The 22,754-nt window shown below is 39.4% G+C and overlaps 1 protein-coding gene across 9 annotated transcripts in view; it reads left to right on the top strand.

Moving 5' to 3' along the window:
- PARD3 (par-3 family cell polarity regulator) overlaps positions 1-22,754 on the top strand; it is a 460,545-nt gene that overhangs the window by 271,802 nt on the left and 165,989 nt on the right. For 7 of the 9 annotated variants that reach the window (XM_010585300.1, XM_010585343.1, XM_010585352.1 and 4 more), the window contains 3 exons: positions 6,949-7,137; positions 7,606-7,776; positions 19,429-19,579. In XM_010585300.1, coding sequence (XP_010583602.1) covers positions 6,949-7,137; positions 7,606-7,776; positions 19,429-19,579 — 511 coding nt within the window. Of the gene's footprint in view, positions 1-6,948; positions 7,138-7,605; positions 7,777-19,428; positions 19,584-20,224; positions 20,230-22,754 lie in introns of all 9 variants that reach the window. The other 2 variants (XM_010585319.1, XM_010585282.1) reach the window with 1 other exon arrangement.

Below are 22,754 nucleotides of genomic sequence, written 5' to 3'. Positions count from 1 at the left end.
CTAGGATAAGCATCTTGTAAAGAAAAGGGGTTAGTGTTACAATCGCGTATTTGTTTCAGAACATACAGTAGCAGCACAAAGTTTGAGTAAGAACAACAGTTTGGAACAGGGTATGTTGGCCTGAATAAAGTACAGTCATTATGGTAACAGCAACAGACTTGTCCCTGTGTGAAGTTCTGAGATGCATAACCAATAAAATATTTTTAGCGGTCTGATGAGTTGATTTGAAACATAGAATCTCAACTGCTTAAACCAGTTTCTATGACAGCCCAGGTCAGAGTGTTAGCATTAGGGAGAATAATGTTAGCATAGGCAAGCAATGGCCGCCTTCTAGAGATAAATAACAAACACGTGGATGTTCTTAAACATGGGCTTTTGCAAAGCTTTGATTTTAATACTAAATGAAAATCACATGCTAGAATTTTTGTGCTTTGGAAAACATTTAATTTTTTCCTAAACCATTTTTTAATCCATCAAAAGCATTAAACTGAAGACATTTTTGAATGTGGAACATGTTTTTTTGATACTAAATTAAATCCTTAAAATGGACATAACTGGAAATATAACGGGCCTGTTTTGCAGTATTTTCGTGAGCTAGCATTTCTGCATATAAATACGTACCAAAGTTAATCCACATATAATATGCAAAAAACTTCTCCTTGATGGGATTAAAATTAAAGCAGACCACATTTCCCATAAAATCTCAGAATTCAGATGTAGGTTTTGATATTTAGCAGCTGCTGTTTGATTTGAACAAGAGTGCAGTCTTTGCCAGATGTGACATATTAACTTAGCTAATATGAATAATGAGTCTCAGTGTATACGTGCAAATAAGATTCATTAGTGTTTATGTAACATATGGGAGATATTAAAATACTTAACCTAGGAAGAGTTAGAAAAAGAAAGCAAGCATAAGAATTTTAGTTGTTTAGTTGGCTTAAGCCCTGTATCATTTTATAATTAGGTAAGCAGACACTTCAGGCCCTCATAACCTGTAATGCAACACATGATTGTTTGATTTGGGGAAAAAAAAAAAAAAGATAAAAGGCCTTGTTGTATTTCAGGAGCAAACCGGGCTGGAGTGTGCATGTCACTGTTGGATCAGTAGCCAGGCTTTTCTCTGCCGGAGGTCCGGTTTTAAATCTGATTGAGCTGCTGTAGTTATTTATCTTCAGTGCCTATCCACGGCAGGATGCCTTAGCTCTCAGTTATTCCTCCAGAGGAGAGGCCTCAACTGAAGTTAGAGAGGTGTGTTACAGGCCACCTACATTGCTCTGTTTTCAGTACCTCCAGCAGTAATACATCTACATTTTTATAAGTACTAAACATCATCCCCCACAAAACAGTTGTTGACCAAGGAAGCTCTTTTGTTTCCTTAGAGCTGTTTGATTTATGTTCTGTATTTGTATATGTGATGGCATATGATGAAAGTGAGTCATCATCTTTTGGTGTGTCTCAGTTTACAAGGTGGCCTGATATGACAGCAATGTCACCCACCTAACTTGAAGGACAAAACAATTTCACTCATCTCTGATGTCAAAAATGTCTTTGCACAACAGCTAAGTGAAATATCATGCATGTTTTAAAATAAGAATTCTATTTTGTTATAGTAATACTGAGACAAATATTATTGGTTTCCCAATGTACAGGAGTTACAATTTCTTAGTATTGCGGGTACCTTGTGAGAAACAAGGAAATAATGAGTGCTGTATTAAAATCTTCTAAAGATTGAAAATATCCTGGAAAAGGCTGTGATGTTAGGTTGGAATTCCCCATTATTGGAACCAAATGACTAAACCTGGGATTTTACAGTTGCCAGTCCTTTTGCTTTTACAGCCTACACATATTAGACCTGGTGAGCTCTTAGATCCATGGGACTTCAAATTCATCCTTCAAGAACTTGAGATTTTCTGTCTGGACAAATTCAAAAGAAAGACGACACATTTGTGAGGCAAAAGGTTGATAGGTTAACAAAATAATAATTAAACAGAGGCTAACAGGCTTAGGGCTGTGATGTTAGAAGGCTGGACACAACGGCATTTGGGGGCAGGTAAAGTGAATAGTGTAGATAAGGTCATTGGAGGTGTTAGGTAGGGTTTGTGCTATAGTTACCTGATTTATCGCATGAATTTCACCATTGTGGTATATATAAGGGTGTGTTTGTATGTGTACAAGCATATACGTGTGCATACAAGAGCCCTGTAAATGTTTTCATGTACATGTTTTCATATATATAACTTGGAAATATAGGTTACCCTTTAAGAAAGGGGATGCAGTGCTTTATTAATTGCTTCTGTGAAAGGAAACAGGAGTGCATTGGTTTTTTGCTGAGAGTCCCATGATTAACTTATTTCTTTTCTCCATACATAATCACAAAGTAACCTGCAGACAAGTTTCAGTGACTTAATAGCTGCTGAGAAGACAGCATGTCTAAGCTTGCAAGAGAATAAACTTCGCTGGAGAGAATGCAGCTGGATTTGTAGCTGCAGCAAGCCACTTCAGAAACTTGTCCCAGCTTGATTGAAAATTGCTTTCCCCGTTAGGTGGGAGGAGGTTTTTCTTTGCTGTTAGGTTTCTTTTTTCACCCACCTCATGCTGTTTACTCACCAGCTGAACCCTGATGAGATTTTATAAAGGGAAGAAGTCCCAAGCAAGAAATTTCATCGTATTCAAAACATAAAAGGATAGAGAGGAGATACTGTTACTAATATGATAAGTTCATTGCACCCTTAGTGTCAAGGTCCATTTTAAGGTTGTTTATAAAATTAAGTCAGGTTTTATGATCAGATCAGAAACCAATGTTATGTAGAAAAGAAATTTACCCCGTGTTTATCTTATGGGCTTTTTTAATCTGTGTATATATCGAAGTACTGCCATAATTTTAATCTAGTTGGGAAGTTTGTCTTTAAATTTACAAGATATTTATGCTGTATTTAAAAAGTGAGAAACTTATCTCAAATGTCATTTAGCATAAATTGATGCTAAGTATGAATTTGAAGCAAGAAAAAAGAAGACACCTACATATTTTATCACCAATCGAATTTTTATGGCAAATTACATACTTGAGCAGCTTCATTCATCCAGCCGAAGTCATTGCAGATGACCTTTTCCTCAGCAGACTCTGTCTGAACAGAATATTGTTCTGCTGTTAATTGTTTTGGACATAGTGTGTGAAAAATCTTAAGGGAGTTGAATTTTGTTGTTCAGGGTCCACAGTACATAATTTTGCTTGCATGTTTACTGCTGGCCTGTCAAAAGTATTTGAAGGAGTAAATTTCTCCCACAGATCAACTAATCATGAAAACAGTGTTGAGGTGTTTGATTGACATAGTGAAGCTGTTAATTTAGAGTGTATCAAGATCAAATGGAAGTTATTGCAATTAGGAAGTGATTGTGTTCTCAGTTGAAATTTTTAAATGCTGCATTTTAGATTTTTGTGCATTTTTATGCTGTCTCATTGGATGTATTAGGGAATTTATATGCTTTGTTACATTTAGATGTTTAATGTTCAACAGAACTTCAGCACAAATTTTACTTTTTTATAATAGCTGATATTTGACTGATTGTGAAGAGTTGCCGTACATGTAATGTTTGTGTACTCTAAAAGGCTTTGGGGAACAAAGGATTCAGCCAGTCTGAGGTTTTGGTGGTTTATTTTTGTTTTTACAACTTTGGTTCAAAATATTATGGTATCAGGCTAAAGTCTTCCTGCTTATTTCTCTGAGAATGGCTCCTTTATGACATGCTTAGAGGTTCCTGATCACTATATAGTTCTGATCCAAGCTTTGTATGTATGAAGTTGTATTCAGTATATCATATCTAGTAAGACCTTCTTTGGTACCATGGTGTGGCACAAATGTTAGAGTGGGTGTTTTTGTATCCATAGTCCTTGAATCTTAATGGTTCAGTTATTCTTGAAAGCCACATTTTTCTCCTAAGTATTCTTAGAAAAAATTGTGGGATATCAAAAAGGAATGCTTGTTCTCTCTGTTGCTTTCTCTTTTTAAAATCTATGTTCAGGCATATGGTACTGACAGATGACACACAGATTCTAGAGGGTAGGCGGCTTCTCATGTCCCTAAAATTGTGGACACAGGTCTGGGGGTGAAACAGGCTGGCTTAGTTGAAAAAGCTGTGGATACTTGATGAAGCCTTAGCCCAGTAATGGTAATTTTTTTCTTTGGATGAGTTGAGCAATTTTCTCATGGCTTCAATACTTCTGTTCCAGTGCTGAGGCTGCTGTTTCTCATTTTTTTCATGAGCATGATCTACTCACGTGCAGCTCTCAAGGAGCAGTTTGCTCCAGGTTTAGTCCTTAAGTTTCACCTGCACACTCAGATGTCTGTGGCCTGATACTAGCTTCTTTCCTTATTCACGGCTGTAGAAAACAAGCAAGCAGAAGCCTCACATTAAAAATAGTGCTGAGCTGATAATGCATCTCTTTGGTCTCACTGAAGAGAAGTAGCATAGAGGCCATTAGCCAAGTCCTTGGGGATGCTTACTGAGACGCTCTCTCCAATTGGCCCTTTGGCATACAGAAGTGCACCCGACGGGGACGGGCTGTGCGGGAAAGCAGTTTGGTTCTCTGTCCTGGAAGGGAGATCTCTGTGGCTGAAGTTCTTCCAGGTTTTTTAGAAGATTAGAAAATACTGGGGGTGGGTGGGGGGTGGGTGCTGATTGTAAATTTATGATAATAGTAGTAAAGAAAAATCCAGTAAGTTTATGTGCTTCCTTGGATTACTCATACATCCTACCTTGGCTTTATCTCCCTTTTGGCTTGCAAGCTTTTATTCCTTCTACTGTTTATTAAGGAATATGAAAGTGATCAGTGTTCCAGAAACTAAAAGGTAACGTGCATCTCTCTCAGATTGTTTTACTCTGCAGCCACCTGACAAAAGATGCATTCAAATGTATGCTGTAACTAGTGCTTTTGTGATGCAAGCAGGAAAATTAGGGTTGTAATTTTCCCCAAATTTGGGAAATATTTTTTAGATTCAGTATTTTTCCGTGGATACAGTGCACTTTTCCATTCCTGACAGCTAGCACAGATCATGCTGTTTCGCGTGGCCAAGAGATGTATTTGGATGTATTTTTTTTCATAAGTGAGCCAGCCTAGCTATGGCACTTAGATAGGGGGTGTTAATTTTTTTTTTTTTTTAATTGTTGAAGCATTATGCTTTGTTATAAACAAAAGATGGTTAGAGATGAGTAAATAGTGTCTAGTGCAAGGGAAGGGGTTGGTGAACACATTAAGGTTCATGCTTTTAACCAAGCGGGAAAAGATAGAGCTCCTGTTTTTCTTCCCTCGGCTGTTCCGGTTCTCTCAGCAGTCTGACTGCCTTCCCATGTGACATTTTCACATTGCATTTCTAGGTCAACGGTGACAAAACTAGCATGCTTGTGCCCAAATTGATCATCTCAGTCTGCTGTACTCCACATGGCTTTCACATCCATCTTTGCCGTAGTCTGTGTTTGAAAGAGCCTGTCAGCTTTGCATTTCCTCAGGTCTTAAAAAACAGAGGCGGCTCAGCAGGCGCACGTTAACTTCTCATGTGTCTTGTCCTACTCCAAGCATCTGGGAGTAGGAGAAAAATAGGAGTGAGCTTTGCAAATAGATGAGAGTGACATGGGAAATGTCGGTATAATATCAGTGTCGGTAAGGGAGGTGATGTATTTGCTTAGATTATGAAAAAATTGGCCAGATTAATTCTTCCAGAGAAGAACTGCCGACTGTTGGACATTAGTGGGCACCTTCTGGTGGACGTTCTCCTACTCTTTCTCCTTCACGTAGGTGAGAAAAAAACAGCACAGTTGGGTTCATGAGCATCTTTCTGGAGGCCAGAGAAAGGGACCACTGCAGAGAATTGCCTTTAAGGGCATGACTTCTTTCTTTAGTTGATAAAGTTATAACCAAAGGTGGTTATAACCGCTTTGTTATAACTGAAAGATGGTCAGAGATAAGTGGACAGTGTCTACCGCAAGGGACAGGGCTGGTGAACTGCCCATCCCTCCCATTCCTCATGAGCACTGCTCCTCAGGGCCTGACCCTTTTCTTTCCCGGGTGCTGTGCCTGTGCCTGCTGCCCCCACGAGTGCCACCGCTCTGGGAGGACACCGCAGGGCCCCCGTTCCAGCCTGCCACCACCCTGAGCTCCGCGGGAGGTGAAGCCAGAGGCCAGTCACCTGCGCTTGCACGGCTTTTGGGTGCACGGAAGGGTGTCGCTGAGCAGCTCCTTGCTGGGGACTCTGGCGGGCCTGGGGCTATAATTCCAGGTCTTCCAAACCCTGGAACCAGCCATTGTCCCGGCCAGGCTAAAACTGGGTGTGGAGGGCAGTGAAGAATCAAAGATGTGGGTAGAGGGACAGAGGTGAAGGGCAGAGCCGGGAAAGAGAGGAACACTGGTACTCAGAGCTGGGTTTCATGCTAAGCCTGGCAATAGCAGAGAGATGTGTGGTTGCAGATCTCAGCTGTGTAATTTTCTGTTTTTCCTAACACAGCTAGTTTTAAACGAAATGAGGTGAATGAGTAATTTTTTAATTTAATTTTCTCCCCATGACTGCAAAGCTACCATAGATGATGATGCTATTTTAAAAATTCTGTAGGTTTGCAAATAAGAATATATTTCTGATATGGCTTTCTTTTGGCTAATGAAATAGTAGCTTACATGTGAGTTGGTATTAATGGCACATGAAGTAATGACACGCGATTCAATTATTCTACTAGACAGAGAAACACTTAGACACATCTGTAAGATATTTCTGAATCTAGGCGTCAGTGTGGGTGATTGAAAATACACTATTTGTGCATGTTTCTTCAAACAATTACTGTGGAAAATATTGTGGCACTGTAGTTAAAAGCAGGGTTTTTTTTAATGGTAATAGCTGTAGGGGGAAGAGAATTCCGGAGGAGAAATGCTCTTCTATAATCCCATGCTAATCTTCCCGACAGAAAGCAGAAGAGGAGGAGCTTGTCCTCACACCTGATGGCACCAGGGAATTCCTGACATTTGAAGTTCCACTGAATGACTCTGGATCAGCTGGACTTGGCGTGAGCGTCAAAGGTAACCGGTCAAAAGAAAACCATGCCGATTTAGGAATCTTCGTCAAGTCCATTATTAATGGTGGAGCAGCATCCAAGGTAAGAGGGAACATCTGTGTACTTTGGTCTTCCTTGGTTTTCCATAAGGCTGTTTTGAAAATAACCACAGATTCAAGAATGAGATTGCTCTGTAACTAGCTTTTTCCAATTACAACATCAGAGGTGATATTTAGATTTCTTCTCAGATTCACATGTTTGCGCATCCCAGGATTTAAACAGTCCTTACAGATTCTGGGGAAGGATACAAGCCATCTCTGGTACCGTTCAATTAGTATGCTATTTGTGCAAACAGGTTGTGATAATAGCTTGCAGTCCAAATCTGTAATTGGAACAGACATTTCCTACAATGGCTGCAATGGAAGCTATTATACAAGTGTTCATTTGGCCAGAAACTATTAGGACTAAGCATAGTTGTTTGATTATTTTTCTTTTGTTTTTTTCCTCTCTCCAGCAGACTAAACTTTTGTGTGTGTTTTGCGTAACTAGCTATAAACTTTCCTTTTCCAGGATGGCAGGCTTCGTGTGAATGATCAGCTAATAGCAGTAAATGGAGAATCATTATTGGGCAAAACAAATCAAGATGCTATGGAAACCTTAAGGAGGTCCATGTCCACTGAAGGAAACAAACGGGGAATGATTCAGCTTATAGTGGCGAGACGAATAAGTAAATGCAATGAGGTAATATGCTTTTGATAACGGGACTGGGAGTTTTTACTTCTAAGGTATTTGTATTTATAGGAGATGTCACGTTTCCTCTGAGACCTGGAAAATAATATTTGAGAAGCTAAAGAAAGAGAGAATTACAAAATGATCTGAATTTCAGTGTTAGACATGCTAACCTTATTGCCGATCAATAAAGTTTTCCTTTTGAGTATTTTCATCAATGAATAACAGGAAGCACTGAATAAAACTATATTGATTTTGTAATTGGATCCCACTGTTTACGTGATTTTTGTTCTTTGGAGTTTTTTATGTAGGTCTATTGAATCTTTTGTTTATAGAGTTAAGTGTTAACTGACTTGCTTCTTTGTCACTTTCAGTTTTTTTAATTAAGTGTAGAGCTTTTACATTTCATTATTATATTTCATCTAAGCAATTGAATGTTCCATGTAAAGATTCTGCAAAACCTGATGCAAATAATTCTGTTATTTTGGATTTAAAATATGTTGTGTCTTGGCCGTCATTGCAGGGAATTATGAAATACTGAATTCAGGGTGAAGTGGTGATTCTTTTTCTGCTATTTGCAACTTCTGTCTCCTCCAGTGCAATGTTAATGTGTTAATGTTTTGAAACATATTAATGGTTTCTAATAGTTTATCTTCTAGATTAATGTAAAATATGCTATATAGTAGGAATATGTGGGCATATGATACTGATAAGGACTGCAGATGCTGTGGAGGACTGAATTAGACTTCAAAATGATTTTGACAAATTGGAGAAATGCACTGAGTTAAATAGGTTGCAGTTGAATGGTGGGTCAGGGAAGCATCTGTTCTTACGACATCTAAAAGTCATTCTTTTATTCTTGTTAACACCGGTAAGGTCTTATTGGGAATGTTATTTCTTGAGCATCATGCTTCAAAAATGATGTGCAAAATTGGTTTAGTACTGCTGATCCTGCCTAGGGGGAAAAGGAATGGTGTGTTTTTTAATGCATAAAATTGATCTTTAAAAAATTCCAGGCCATAGTGAATTATAAAATCATGTTTGAAAAAGGCACTAGCCTCTCTAGAAGTAGTAAGTTCCTCTTGATTCACTGCTTATACACAGCTTTAATACCCATACACACATGTTTATATATACACACTGCTGGAAAGCCAGCTTGGATGCACATGGTTTCTCACTTGGTGTTGAAGGAATTCTGGCCTTTTCGTATTTGGTGATGTTCTGTTCTAGCCTTAATTCTGAACTTGCACTCCAGACTGTTCTTTGGAGACTGTTCCTTGTTCCTACCCAATTTCAGATGCATTTTATATGTTACTAAATAAAAAGGGTGAAATATTTTAGAATATTTCTGTGTTTAGTATAATTTTTTCAAAAAGAATGTAGAAGGTGTTCACTCTTGTTTTAGTGAAATCTTCTAGATCAAATATATCAAGACAGTGTTTGTAAACATGATGGAGCAAATCCAGCGATGATGAACCAAAGACATTGCTCCTTAAATCCGATAGAATTTTTGCTTGTTCAAGTTAAGATTAGTTTGGTGCCCCACATCTGTTTGACATTTAGTGTGATTTGTATTGCAGAAATCACATGGCAAAAAAGGCACAGCTCAGTCTACAGTATGTGTGCTCCAAGATGAAAGAACGGATGTTAGAACCAGATTTTGATACACTGAAATGTATCTGTAGAGGGAGCAGGATGGGGAGCTGTGTCTGTCTGGGCCTACTATACAATTTTTTATGCATTTTCCCAAATCCTTAATAAGCTAGTGAGATGAGCCATAATGATTTGAGAAAGTGATGATATGCAATTATTGGTGTAGTGATCATGTTTACAAAATAATTTTTTTAAGTATTTTTTCCTCAGGAATTACTGCTTTTGTATATCTAAAGGAAATACAATGTATATACTGTTTGCATATTTTAATATGATGAAAGCACAACTTGCATGGACATAAAGCTATTTACCTGCTGAGCTGGCAGTATTCAAGAAACCAGTTTTCTGAAAGTCTTGCAATGCCCAGACTTCAATGAAATGAAAAGTGAAGAGAGAATTTTTTTTTTGACACTTTGCAATTAAACTCTACTTTCTTACCCAAGAATTGGATGGTTTTAAACTTTAGATATTCTTAATCTGATACAATACTAATAAGCTATGATAATATTATTTATGTATCTTGCATGAATATCATATATGAGTGTGGTATTCAGTTAGCTTAGCCTCTAAGTGATGGATGTGTGGACTAAGACCCAGTTGGAGAGCAGCATTGTGCAACAGAGCATTGCAGTGATACTCACTTTCCCATGGAGCATCAGATACTGGCCGTGTCTGGCAGCCTCAGCTATATTATGTTTAATTCAGCAGTGTAGGTTACTTAGATGCACTGGTACGCAAGTTGTCCCCTTCAAGTATTCCTGTAGCTGCCACCAGCCTAGTATACAGTCTCAGCAAAGATTTTTAGTATTAGAACAAAAAAGAAATGACATCTGACTGGTGGCAAATTCAGGAGCTTGCAGATTAGAAGTAAAAGCTCAGAAGGGCAGACCCTATCTTGATAAATCACACCTTTTACCAGTGTAGAATTGTAGAATCATAGACTTGTTTAGGTTGGAAAAGACCCTTAAGATCATCGAGTCCAACCATTAACCTAACACTGCCAAGTCCACCACTAAACCATGTCCCTAAGTGCTACGTCTGCACTTCTTTTAAAATCCTCCAGGGATGGTGACTCAACCACTTCCCTGGGCACCTGTTCTAATGCTTGACAAACCTTTTGGTGAAGAAATTTTTCCTAATATCCAACCTAAACCTCCCCTGGCACAACTTGAGGCCACTTCCTCTCATCCTATCTCCAGCCACCTGACAGAAGAGACCAGCACCCACCTCACTACAACCCTCCTTCAGGTAGTTGTAGAGAGCGATAAGGTCTCCCCTCAGCCTCCTTCTCTTCAGACTAAACAACCCCAGTTCCTCAGAAATGGGGTTTTACTGTTTTTTCTTAAAGACAGAAAAGAAATGTTTACCTTTTGAGAAGGTATTTTCCTGGTGTTTTCTATGCTTTTCTCTCTCTTTTGGTTCTCCAAAGGAGTCACCATAAAATAACAGCAACAAAAAAGATCCTGTTCAACTGATTTCTTTCCTGTGCTGATTCTGCATTGTATGTGCTCACTTTATGGACAAAAGTATAGCTTACACTCTTGTTAGTCTTGCAGAACCAGAGGTAAGTGGAACGAGCTTGATTATATTCCCTTTGTGCATCGCCAACATGTGTTCATTCTGCTCCATTCCAGTGGCATGGTCAGTCCTGCATCATGATGTGAGGTCAGGACTCGGCGCCCTGAGATTCCCTGCCATGCCACAGAGCAGCTACAAGTGTTTCAGAAGGGGAATCTGTACAAGGGGTGATAATGCCAATGCTCAACATATGGATGACAAAAGCATTTGCTATCTGGATGTTAAAAAACCAACAGCAAAAAGAACAAAAAAAAGAAGACTTTTTTTTTCCCGTAGCTTCAAGTCCAGTGATAGTTTTGCATTTGCGAAATCAAACTGAGTTCTTTTGAGATAGATAGGCAACCCAGTCTGCTTTTTTCTTTAGTAAAATTGAGTTTGAATTGGATTTTAAGAAAGTTAGTAGTATGAATACTGTTCTTTTGTTTTTAATATTCATTTTCATTATCAGCCCTAAGAATTGCGGGGGAGGGGGGGATTCATTTGACAGCATGGTTCTGCAGAGTGCCATTTCTCTGTGTTTCAATTCACACCTGAATTTTCATGTGCTTTTTGTATTTTGGTTGCTGTCTAGAAGAGAGGACGGCTCAGTCTCTGTTGTCCTGGGTTTAGAGAGGCAGGGACAGTTGCCTCCAATGTGCTGCAGAGGAACTGTTTCTTTGTCAGAAAGCTTCAAAAGTCAAAGTCTACTTAACTTGAGCATGAAACTGTTTCAAAAATTTGTGAAGTGACCTCTGATACTCCTTTTTCATGCCAGCAGTATTCTCATTTAGCTTCACCAGTCCTCATGTTGTAGACTAAGCCTCCAAAGCAATTATAGTAACAATAAAAATGTACATAAACACCATAAGAGTATTCTCTTGTCTTCAGAGAGGTAGTGAGGAGATCATTTACATCATCAGCACTTACATAACTGTAAGCTCAAAAAAGACCACAAAGTTCCCAGAAGGTAAAAAGCATTTTAATGCTGTTGTGGTTTTACTGAACTGAAGAGTTGCCTGTAGAAAGAATTTTCATCGACTCACCAGGAGATAGAGTATAATCCATCCAGGTTTTCGAGTGAATTATCTTGTAGTAAATACTGATATAAGCATGGAGTGAATGGTAGTTATGAATGAACTCCAAGCCAAAACTGTGTATCTGAGTTTTTCTCCTGCTTGCATTACGTCTACACAGAGTACAGTAATATAGTTAATTCTGTAAGCTGCACTACTACAAAACTTGCAAAGCTTTGTTTAATATCTCAGCCACTCCAGAGAAAATCACACAGTGAATATTTGATGGATGCTGTTAGATTAACGTAACAAAAACATTTAGTTTGGGATTTGGATATATCTAAGTCCCCCCCCCCCCCTTTCAAAAAAGTTAAATATACTGTTCTAATCTATGTTTTCAACTTTCAGCCTTGCCCTCTGTGATCAGCATTGTGTGTTGACTCTTCAACTTTCCTATATAAGCACAGAGAGACTTTAAGGTACATTTCCAAAGTTGTTCAGACAGTGGCAAAGATGGGAAGAATAACAATAGTATTGACTTGATACTCATATACAGCCCGTATTTAACACCTCAGTTTTAAGAAGACGTGGCCATCAGCTTTTTAGATCTTTAACTCGGGCTTGACATTTTTTAAATTACTAAGATTTAAGGAGAAACACTGGAGCTCCTTGTGCCATGTTCTGTTAATTAGTGATATTTTTATGATTAGCCTGTATGGGCAAAGAGCTGCTGGCTGTATGGCTGTAATGCATACATAGCGCGTAGGCACAACTGTCAGGCAGATCCGTGCAGCTGGAGGCAGTATGTGCTGATTCAAGAAAATAAAGGTAATTGTTACTTTTGGAATCCTGCTCTTTTCAGTCCTGCAACCTGGACAGCTTAGAGGCACAGATTGCTTGTCTGCACTCTGTTCATGTCACACGCAGGCAGCACTTGTCTGCCATTAAGAGAGAGAGCATCACCATTTTCCTCAAAATGAGAGATTTCAAGGGTTTTTCTTGTCTATCTCCCTTTTTTGACAGAATTAATGTCTTGCCAAACCTGCCTGAAATGAAGGGTTTCAAATGATTAGCAGATCCCTACATTTCTTTCTGCATGCCTGTTCATCTTTGCTCCAGTTGCTGAGTTGAAAATGGAGCAAACCATGAAGCAAAGAAACAGTCATGAATTCAGACCATGTAAGGACCTAATCAACTGTTTAAATAAAATGACTGGTAGACAGATCAGTGAGAGAGACTTTGCAAATGAGTGGTTTCATTATAAAAGAAAGGAAACAAGCAAACATCTTTTTTTTTCTGGTATGTGTGGAAGTATAAAACATTAAGCATCATTTTTCCCTGTGTGCATTACCTAGTTACCTATTTTGAAATTGATATAACAGGTTTCTTTTTTTCTTTTCTTGCTAGATTAGTTTTGTGATGACCTTCTGGAGTTCATTTAACTATCGAAAAGGCTTTAGCACCTTCTCCAAACACAATGCTTTCACTGTTCACTCCCTTCTCCAAGTCACTGATAAAGCTGCTCATCCGCCTAAGCTGTTCCCAGCTGTGATCCATGGCGGAACCTACATCTGGCTCTTCTCCATCCTGAAGATTGATCTTGTGTCCAATCCTTTAGTCAGGTTTCAACCCAGAAAATGAAAACTTAGTCCAATCCCATGAAAACTTAGTTTCTTTAATGCCTTTGATATGAAGCCTTGGTAGAGGCTTTTTGAAAATGCAAATACATCATGTCCATTTTATTGTCAAAGAGTTCAGAGGCACCTTTGTGCAACTCTAGCGTCCCAGTGAGGCAGGATTTCCCCATGAATGTCTGCCTTCTCCACGGACCCATGTCCGTCATGCTCAGTGATCTTACTCTTTATTGTAGATGCCACCATTTTATCTGGAAGGAGGTCAGACGCCTGGTCTGTAGTTCCCAAGATCCCCTCTAGGTATACAGGCAACCCCCAGTCCTCTGGCACCGTGGCCATTTGTGAACAGTATGTTGAACATTTTGGCCAGCAGTTATGCAATTTCATGTTTGAGTTTCTTCAGGGCTTTTGGGAGAATGCCATCCAACCTGGGTGACATGTTAACTTCTCATGTAACCTATCTGATCTAATGCTCCTGTGTATTTTCTTCTGGCTGATCTCACTCCTCTCCTTATTTGCTACAAAGAATGGGATCAGGTGTGGAAATGTCCCTGATATCTTCAGCAGTAAAGACTGAGGCAAAGAAAACTTTGAGCTTCCCTGCAGCAGACTTGTCCCTCGGTGCCCTTTTCACTGTTGCCATCAAGGGATCCAGCTGATTCCCTGTGTACCTTCTTATGGCTGAAGTCTTCGGTGAACATTTTACCTTCAGTCTGAGCATTCTGAAGGGTGCTGCCGAAATTCTTCCTTCTTCCTCTCAATTTCTTGGGCCATATTGGTGGGTTTTTTAAATTGTGGCACATTTTCCCTGAGCTTCTAATACAGGACTTGTTAATGGTCTCCTCTTACGCCTCTGGTGGTCTTTTTGGTGCATGATTTTCAGTGTACTTAGGTAAATTTCTAATAGTAAACATCCCAAGAAATATTTTTAAAATTTAGTTGTTGGGAAAGTATGTACATGGTTTTCTATTTTGTAGTATCTTGTGTCTTCTGTTCTGCCCTTCTACCTGTCCCCATTTATTTTGACTGACTTTTTTCTCCTTTATCTGTTTTTCATCCTTGGTATCAACTTACAAGCTCCATCTTGGTACAGATTCCTCCCCATACCCCATAACCTACCATCTAAGTACATTTTGCAAAGTTGTGGGGGTTCCCTCCCACCATTCTGAAAGCATTTTTTGTCTTCTCCTTGCCTTTTAACATTGTCAGAACAAGAATGCAGTATTTCATAGAAACAATGTACTAATTTTACATTTAGTAGTGTATGATTGTGCATGTAAGTCAAACCTGACCCTTTTACTGGCTATTTACCTACATTTTTGCATCTTGCAAAATCTGCCCCTAAAGCAGGATCCCAACTTGGGTGGTAACAAAGAAAACCATATTTAATATTGTTAGTATTGTAAAAGTATCTCTGTTGAAAAAGGAAGCTGAAGCCTTTTGGACATCTTAGCCACAGTACACAGATAAGAAAGGAAAAGGAAAGCTTGGAGAATAATTGTGTGTGATAGAAGAAGCTTCAGTACCCTGGATGCAGCATAATATTGTGTACTGGCTTCTTTAAAATCCATAATGCTTGCATGCCAGTATTTGGATAATTTACTTTCTGAAGGAAAAAAGGAGTCTGATTATTGTTTCTTTAAAAAAAAATGTTTATGCTGTGAATATTTTGGCAATGTTCTTGTGCATAAACTTTTTTCATATTTATGTGCATAACTTCAGATAGGATGGATGGTGGTGTTTAAGTAAAAAGGACTGCATTAGTTGTCCTTTTATCATCTAGATAAGCAGCAGCTGGGCTAGTTAGTACAGACAGTGCTTTAGCAAACAGCTGGTTCTTATCTGAATGACAAAGAGCTAGGGTAGAGACCTTTTTTATTTAAAAAAAAATATCTTGTTTCTATTTTTATTGTAAGAGAATGGAGAGAAAAGGAGCTACAGGCAATCTGTAGCATGTGAGGTTTTATTGCATTTTTATGAATATGATCATTTATTATAGATCAGTGCTAGGACCCAGAGAGGGAACTCTCTCTTTTCAGCCTGCAGAGGAGAAGGCTCAGGGGGATCTTACCAATGTCTGTAAATACCTGATGGGGGGGAATAAAGAAGACCGAGGCAGACTCTTCTCAGGGCTGCCCAGTGCCAAGACAAGAAGCAACGGGCATAAACTGAAATACAAGAAATTTCTTTTAAACATAAGAAAAAAATCTTCTTCTGAGAGGGTGGTCAACCGCTGGCACAGGTTGCCCAGAGAGGTTGTGGAGTCTCTGTCCTTGCAGGTATTCAGAACCCAACTGGACAAGGCACTGGGCAGCCTGCTCTTGCTGACCTTGCTTTGAGCAAGAGGTTGGACTAAATAATTTCTAGTGGTTCCATCCAACCTCAACTGGTCTGTGACTCTGAACTGTCACACCAAGAAGTGCTCCTGTTCGGAGCAGCTATTGATAGGAAGTATAGGGTTCAGTTGCTGCCTAGCTTGCTTTCCTTGCCAGGCCATTAATGAAGATCAGGGATTCGTACATCTTTGTTAATATTGCCTACTCTTTATCAGTTAATCAAATTAAATTATACGGGATAGCACTGATGCTGGCTAAGGGAAGGAACTGGAATGTGTAATTCAAGCTCTTTATTAGAAATGCATCAGGAAGAGCAAGTCTTTATTTGAACTGCAATATTGCTTTGGACTGTCGGTCTCTTTGTCTTGCCCACAGCACAGTTTCCAAATTCAATGTATTTTTTCTTACACAAACTTCCTGTTAACAATGTAAGGAAAAGAATTCTTTTTTTGTGAAAGCCAGTTCTGTAATTCCTGTCTAATTTTTGCTATTTTATAAAAGGCATTGTATCTTCTGTAAAATATTTGTGTAGTCGGCTGTCGATGCCTTTGTTTAAACCCATCTTTTGAGATGCTAATTAGAAATGGAAAAAGTTTTCCCCATGAAAATTATAAAATACGTGATTCACTTTACAGACGCAGCCATCTAAACACAACGCTCCTGCTGTTTCTTCTATTTACCCTGTACTTTACTGCATTACCAGGAGTGAATTTTTATGTATTTCTCTGATGCAGAGCTTTCTCCTTGTCTATCTTTCTGAAAATCTCTTGAGACCTTCCTACAAATTAGTTTGAAAGTTGATGGGTTGTCACATGAAGAAGGACTGTGTGATATGGCTCACTAAAAGCTGGACACTTGTTACATAAAGTCATCAATATAGCACTGGGCGAATAAATCCCAAAGCACTTTGATATTTTCACACCTTATTTAAAGGCAGTGAAATAAAGGTTAGTTCATCATTTAATGCCTTTATCATGCAAGTGTAAGCTCTCAAGCAGTCTAATGTTGGTGTGCTTTTTTTCTTACGGTGTTTCGGAATTTAACATTTCTATTCTTTTTGAATTTGCCTTAGATTCCGTTATAACAGAAGCTACAAATATTGTTTAATTTACTTTTCAGTAAAGCTGTCAGTTGTAATCTGCAATTTAAAAAACCTAATAAAACAAATCCTCATTTCACAATTTAAACCTTATTGAGTCTAATTCACTTGCACTGCAAGTTTATTATTCTCCTGCAGCTTGACGTGCCTCCAATTGTAATTGTGTTGACCCTCCGATGCAGTAAATCTCCCCAGTGCTTATCAAACTGGGAGAGATAAGTCTACAATTTGGAACTTCATTAAGTATCTCATTTATATTAAACAGATGATGGCTTTGAACAGAAATAATAACTTTTACAGACTCTGCGACCTCCTGATCGTGGTCTTCTCAACTTTGTAATGCGGCATTTCGCAAACCTCCACCCCCCCGTGTACCGGGCGTTACGCCAGTGCCCGAATGTCAGAAGTCATTAGTCCATTGGGCTGACTTCAAAGCCTCTGCTGTGGAGACTGTAGCTGAGTGCTTTGTAGCCCCTGAAGAAGATTTTTTTTTAAATCTTTCATACCGTACATTTCTTAGTCGTCTGGGGATTGCGGGAGGAGTGATTAATAATGGGCAGCTGTTTAAAGAAGAAACAAGCAACAAACATGTTGCTTGTTATTGTAATTCCTGAAACTTATAAACTACTCCTCTCATGCTCATTTAAAGACCAGTCCTTGGAATAAGCGTTCCCAGTTCCCAGTGGCTTCAAAGAGTTTGCAGCGTGCTCAGTATCTTGCAGTATCTGGTCCCCACTGTATTTCCATACATATAAAATATATGCCATGGGATTTGTGTAGGGACATTGTTCTTTAGATTTAACTATATACTTCAGTATGAAGAGGCGTGTTGGTGAGAACAGCTAACGCTTTGATGTGTGAGTTCATACGATTACCCTGCAAAACACATCTATTTTTAAAGATTTATGTTTTTAAAAGAGCCGGTTTCAGTTCACGCTGTTTAGGTGAATTGGCTTAATGGTCTCGGCAAAGTTCCTTTGGTAGCATTACCAAGTAGCCAGCAGAGTGCTGGAGGTCAGGTGAACCGACAGCTTTAGGGGCAGGAAGGCTGGATGGTGTGAGGGCTGGGTGATGGTGTGGGGAGCCTCTTGTCCCTGCAGTGAGTGTCAGGATGCTGACAAATTTGGCATCCAGACTGACCGGTGAGCACACAGTTGCTCATTCTCCTCACTCCCAGGGGCTGCATTGGCAGCCGCAGCAGAGCTGCCCATGACTAATGGGGTGGCTAAACCCAGCTAGATGACACAAAATTGTTTTCTTTCTTTGCCTCGCATGGGCGCTGCCTTCCACTGAGCTCTGATTTTCTGGGGCTTACTGAGGAAAACTCAACTTTTCCCTCTCTTTTTGAAAAATCTGAGAGGCATGCGCAGGAAAACGAGGGGTGTCCAGCTTCTGCAAACAAAGGCTAAGCTGGGAGGTCGCTCAGGGGAGCCTTCTGACAGAGGGCAACTGGGGTGGGGAGATGGCCGTACATGCAGTCTTCTCCCGTGTGCATGTGGCCCAGCAGCCTGTCTCCATCGCTTCTTCCACCACCTACTTCATCTGTCTTGTAATGCCGCAGGGAGGTCTGCCTGCAGTTGTGGTGGCAGGGACCCGGCAGCTCTGGGGGTTGAGGGCTGGGGTGGGGGCACCTCGGGTCTTGCCAGTTCTGGTTTTTGTGGCTCTGCCAGGATGCTGCAGCAGTGCCAGGGATCAGGGAAGCTTCCAGACTGAATGTAGCACGCAAGGCCTCTGTACCCTGCAGCCAGGAAAGGCAGAGCAATGAACTCATCATCATAAAGTAAAAAAAAAAAAAAAAGTTACTGCGAAGTCTGAGTTCTTTTTTTCTTCTTTCCTGCCAAACTGCAAAACGTTTGAGTGTTGCATATTGGTTACTAATACATGTGGTGGGGTTTCCTGGGGGTTTCCATGTTGATTACATTTGAAAGCAAATTGCATCACTTCAAAAAGCGCCGGCAGCCCAATTCCAAATGGGGTTCCAAGAAGGGCTCCGCGCTTCTGACAGGCGCCTCGTTCTGACAGGCTGTCAGTGTGGGAAGGATGGTCCAGCTGTCTGCCCGACAGTACTGAAAAAAGCCAAAACTCACTGTTTAAGAAATTATCCAACAAAGAGACAGCAAAATGCAATGGGTTTTTTTCACCAATTTTCTGCTGAAGGATTTGAAATTTGACAGGGCACCATGGGAGGTGCAGTGTAAAGTGGCTTAGAAAGGTGGTCATTAAGCAGAGCTGTCATTGCAAATTATATTTGTCCAGGGTGAGAAGTTCTAGCTCATTTGGTGCCCAGACAGGTCTAGGCCTTAGGCAAGTTGTTACAGTTCCCCCATGCTGCTAAATGGACCCTGGGCGCTAATTTTCCTCTCTCTGTGCAGTTGGAGTCACCTGGGAGCCCCTCTGGGCCAGAGCTGCCCATAGAGACTCTACTGGATGAGCGGGAACGGAGGATTTCCCACTCCCTCTATGGGGGGATCGAGGGTCTCAGCGAGTCGCCCACCAGGAACGCGGCACTGAGTAGGATAATGGGTGAGTCAAATCTCTTCGGCTAATCAGGGCATGTTTTTGTTCCTCTCTGTGATTCATCGAAGGGCAATTAATGTATTGTGTGGGGGAATCAGGGAAGATGCAAGTTGCACCGACCAACTTAAAATGTGCCTTAAAATTATTCCACGCAAGCCTTCTCTATAGTTAATGTGAGAAAGAGAGTCAAATGGAATTATAAAGTCAATTTCGTATCCCGTGGCAGGTAGTAGAACAAATGACAGGAGCGTTTAACATGGTTTTTCAGTGTCTAATCTGGGACAATAATTTATTGGTTGGTCTAGTCTCCATGTTGAGTCTTCATTCACATGAAAGTCAGTGACTCATGGTAATTTATAATTAATTTCAGCATTTCTTCTCCTCTGTTTCAGTCATACTGAAGTACACAAATAAATAAGGCAAACTTGCATCCGTTTATGCTTATTAAGGCATTTCATTAATTTGTTTGAATTTTTGCTTTGCAGGACACCAATTTTAAAACCTCATAACTAATTTTAAGCATCCCTTGTGTAGATTCTGTGCCATACCATCTGCGTGGCCCCAGTGGATAATGAGGTTATTAGCGGTTGCTGTGCAGCAATTCAGCTCCCGATGTACAGAGCTAGGTAATAAAGACTTGCCTTGCCACAGGAGTGGTCGGATTTACTGACTAGGATGGGATTAGTTTGAAAGGATTTTCAAATTTAAACACAAAAAGCAGCTTGATGAAAATAGCACCTGACAGAAGACGCGACGATTGCTTGCCTGAGTTGCAAGTTTTAAACATAAGATATGGCCATTAAATCTGGGACTTTTTTTAGAGTGCTTGACACACACAGAATATATTGGAAGATGCTGCTGTAAACTTGTTAGGAAGCCAGGCTGAACTTAGTTTTTAATTGCTTCAGATTAATTTTTAGCCCTAGAAAATGAAAGTCCACCACTTAGGCTTTTTCCAGTCAGCAGTTTGTATATATATTTCACTCCATTTTCGGGTTGTTGGGGCTTTTAAAAAAATTTTTCTATTTTGGGGTTTGCTTTTTCGTTGTGGTAGCAGAATAACACAGTTGTTAAACTCTCTGAAAATCCATAAATTTGCTATTTAAGATATTTCTTCAGTTAAGTCTTTTGTCTTTTTTTTTGTGCATTTGGGCAACAGTAATTAGAAATAAATCATATTCTGTTCTATTGCATTACATTTTGCGCAGCTCAGAAGAAAAATTGTATACCTGAGAATCAAGGAAGCATGAAACCTTTTCACCCAAAGTGAACAATTTAATAAACCTATTTGTTGACAAATTTAAAGAATGATAAAATAATTTGAAGTCTTTAGCACTACTCTCCCATAGAAGGGACTAGTTCTTGTGGCGTCAGTGCTTTAGATAAAACATTTGCAAAGCACTACTTTCTGCTTTTTCCATCAATGTTGGAGAGGATTTACACATAGAGCTCATATAAGCGTTAACGAGTTATCGCTTAAACACCTTGTCCAGTGATGGGAGAAGAAACCCTGAGAGAGCCTGTGTGCATGTGTGTCAGCAATGCAGTTTATTTCCACATCAAAGGAACACAGGACTTGCCATGCCAAATCGAACTAGTGGTTCATCAGTCTGGTATCATCCCTTTAGCAGCAGCCAGTAACTAACATTTCAACAAAAGAAAAAAAAATCTTTCCAAAGCTCTTAAAATCTAATGCTTTTGAATACCTCTGAAATGTAGACGTAGTGAAAAAAATCCATCCTGCATTTTCTAAGTTTTTTTATAACCTGAAGTTGATGTTTTGATTTCCTCTGTTTTTCTGTATTTTTCTCAGAAACCAGGAACTATGTAGAAAATTGGTTGCTTGTGACTTAAATCCATTGATGCTTTAATTGGAAGCACATGGAAAATCAAGTTGTGCCTGCACCTCATAGTAAATATGATCTAGTCCAGCGTAAATGAAAACTGGTCTTGCCAGGACTGGGTCATTCACTTCTGCAACCATGACAGCTTCACAAAGCTGTCATGTTTAAACCTAGTTTTTAGGTAGCAGTCAGTTTTCTAATATCCTATTTTTTCTGAATTAATCAGTACCACTAAGTAAAACTGTAGTGTCTATAATCTTTTGTTGTATTATTGCATGCATGTTTTCTTGCAGTGCCATGTGACAGAGGGTTATTATTACCTTTTGGGAGATATAGGTACAGTTGCTTGTTTCAGTGTAGCTAACATTTGTAAGACTCAATCATTTATTATGCAGTGGAATTCCTGTCCTATTAGCATTGATGATGAGAAAAAACACAGAACTTCTTTTATTTTCTTGAGAATGTATATGTGGTGTTACATGACTCTTCCAGAGTTTTCCTCCTCTCTTGAAAATTGACCTAAAAGCGAGGATTAGTCCTAAGAACAATCTGGCTGAGGAATACTGGAGGTCTGTACCTTGCCATGCCAGTCCTGACCATGAAAACAAGCCAAAAGGAGTGCTTTACGCAGTGCTGATTCCCTTGAGTGCTCTCCCCGTATCGAGCGCTCTGATTTACGGGCTCTCTGAATCACCTGATGTCTTTTTATTTACCCCTCAGTGGATTTAACTGTGTAAACTTTTGTACTCTTCGTACCTTGTGGTGAGGAGGTCACAGTTTGATTTCATGTGTGAAGGAATAGGTCTTTCTGCTTCTGTTGCTGTTGGATAAAATTGATGGATTTTGAGTTTTCTTCCTTCCTAAGTTAGACTGTTCAAAAGTGATAATTTCAAGGTCTGGACAATGCCTGCTCTTTTTAGTCATTGCTTAAATTTGAAACAGAACTTTTAAGAGACTTTTGTTTCTTTTAAATACATCTAATGTAATTTTCAGGAAAGGTATTTAAGACAATTTCCTTACTCTTTCAATCCATAACTGACAGCAAGAACTGTTTGTCAGAGCCTTGCTGTGAGAGTGGGAATAAAATACCAATTTTAGAGCGTGATTTAAATTATGTAAAATAATGTTTGCTTACTGCATAAAGGCTACATGAATCTTTTAAAGTTTCCAATGATTCTTATGTTGATCTACTTTTCTAGATGATTATTGCTATTACAGATTTTCTTACGCTTTTTCATTTGATTATATTTCACTGAAAATTTCTGATGGAGAGGAGGTATGGCTTTCTGTATTCAGGGAGTGGTATTTTTGTTTTTGAAGAGGCGTTTTTTATTTAA

This window comes from Haliaeetus leucocephalus, unplaced genomic scaffold (genome assembly GCF_000737465.1).
Source record: "Haliaeetus leucocephalus isolate CR32 unplaced genomic scaffold, Haliaeetus_leucocephalus-4.0 Scaffold0, whole genome shotgun sequence".
Classification (NCBI taxonomy): domain Eukaryota; kingdom Metazoa; phylum Chordata; class Aves; order Accipitriformes; family Accipitridae; genus Haliaeetus; species Haliaeetus leucocephalus.
This window is presented reverse-complemented; position numbering and strand designations above follow the sequence as displayed.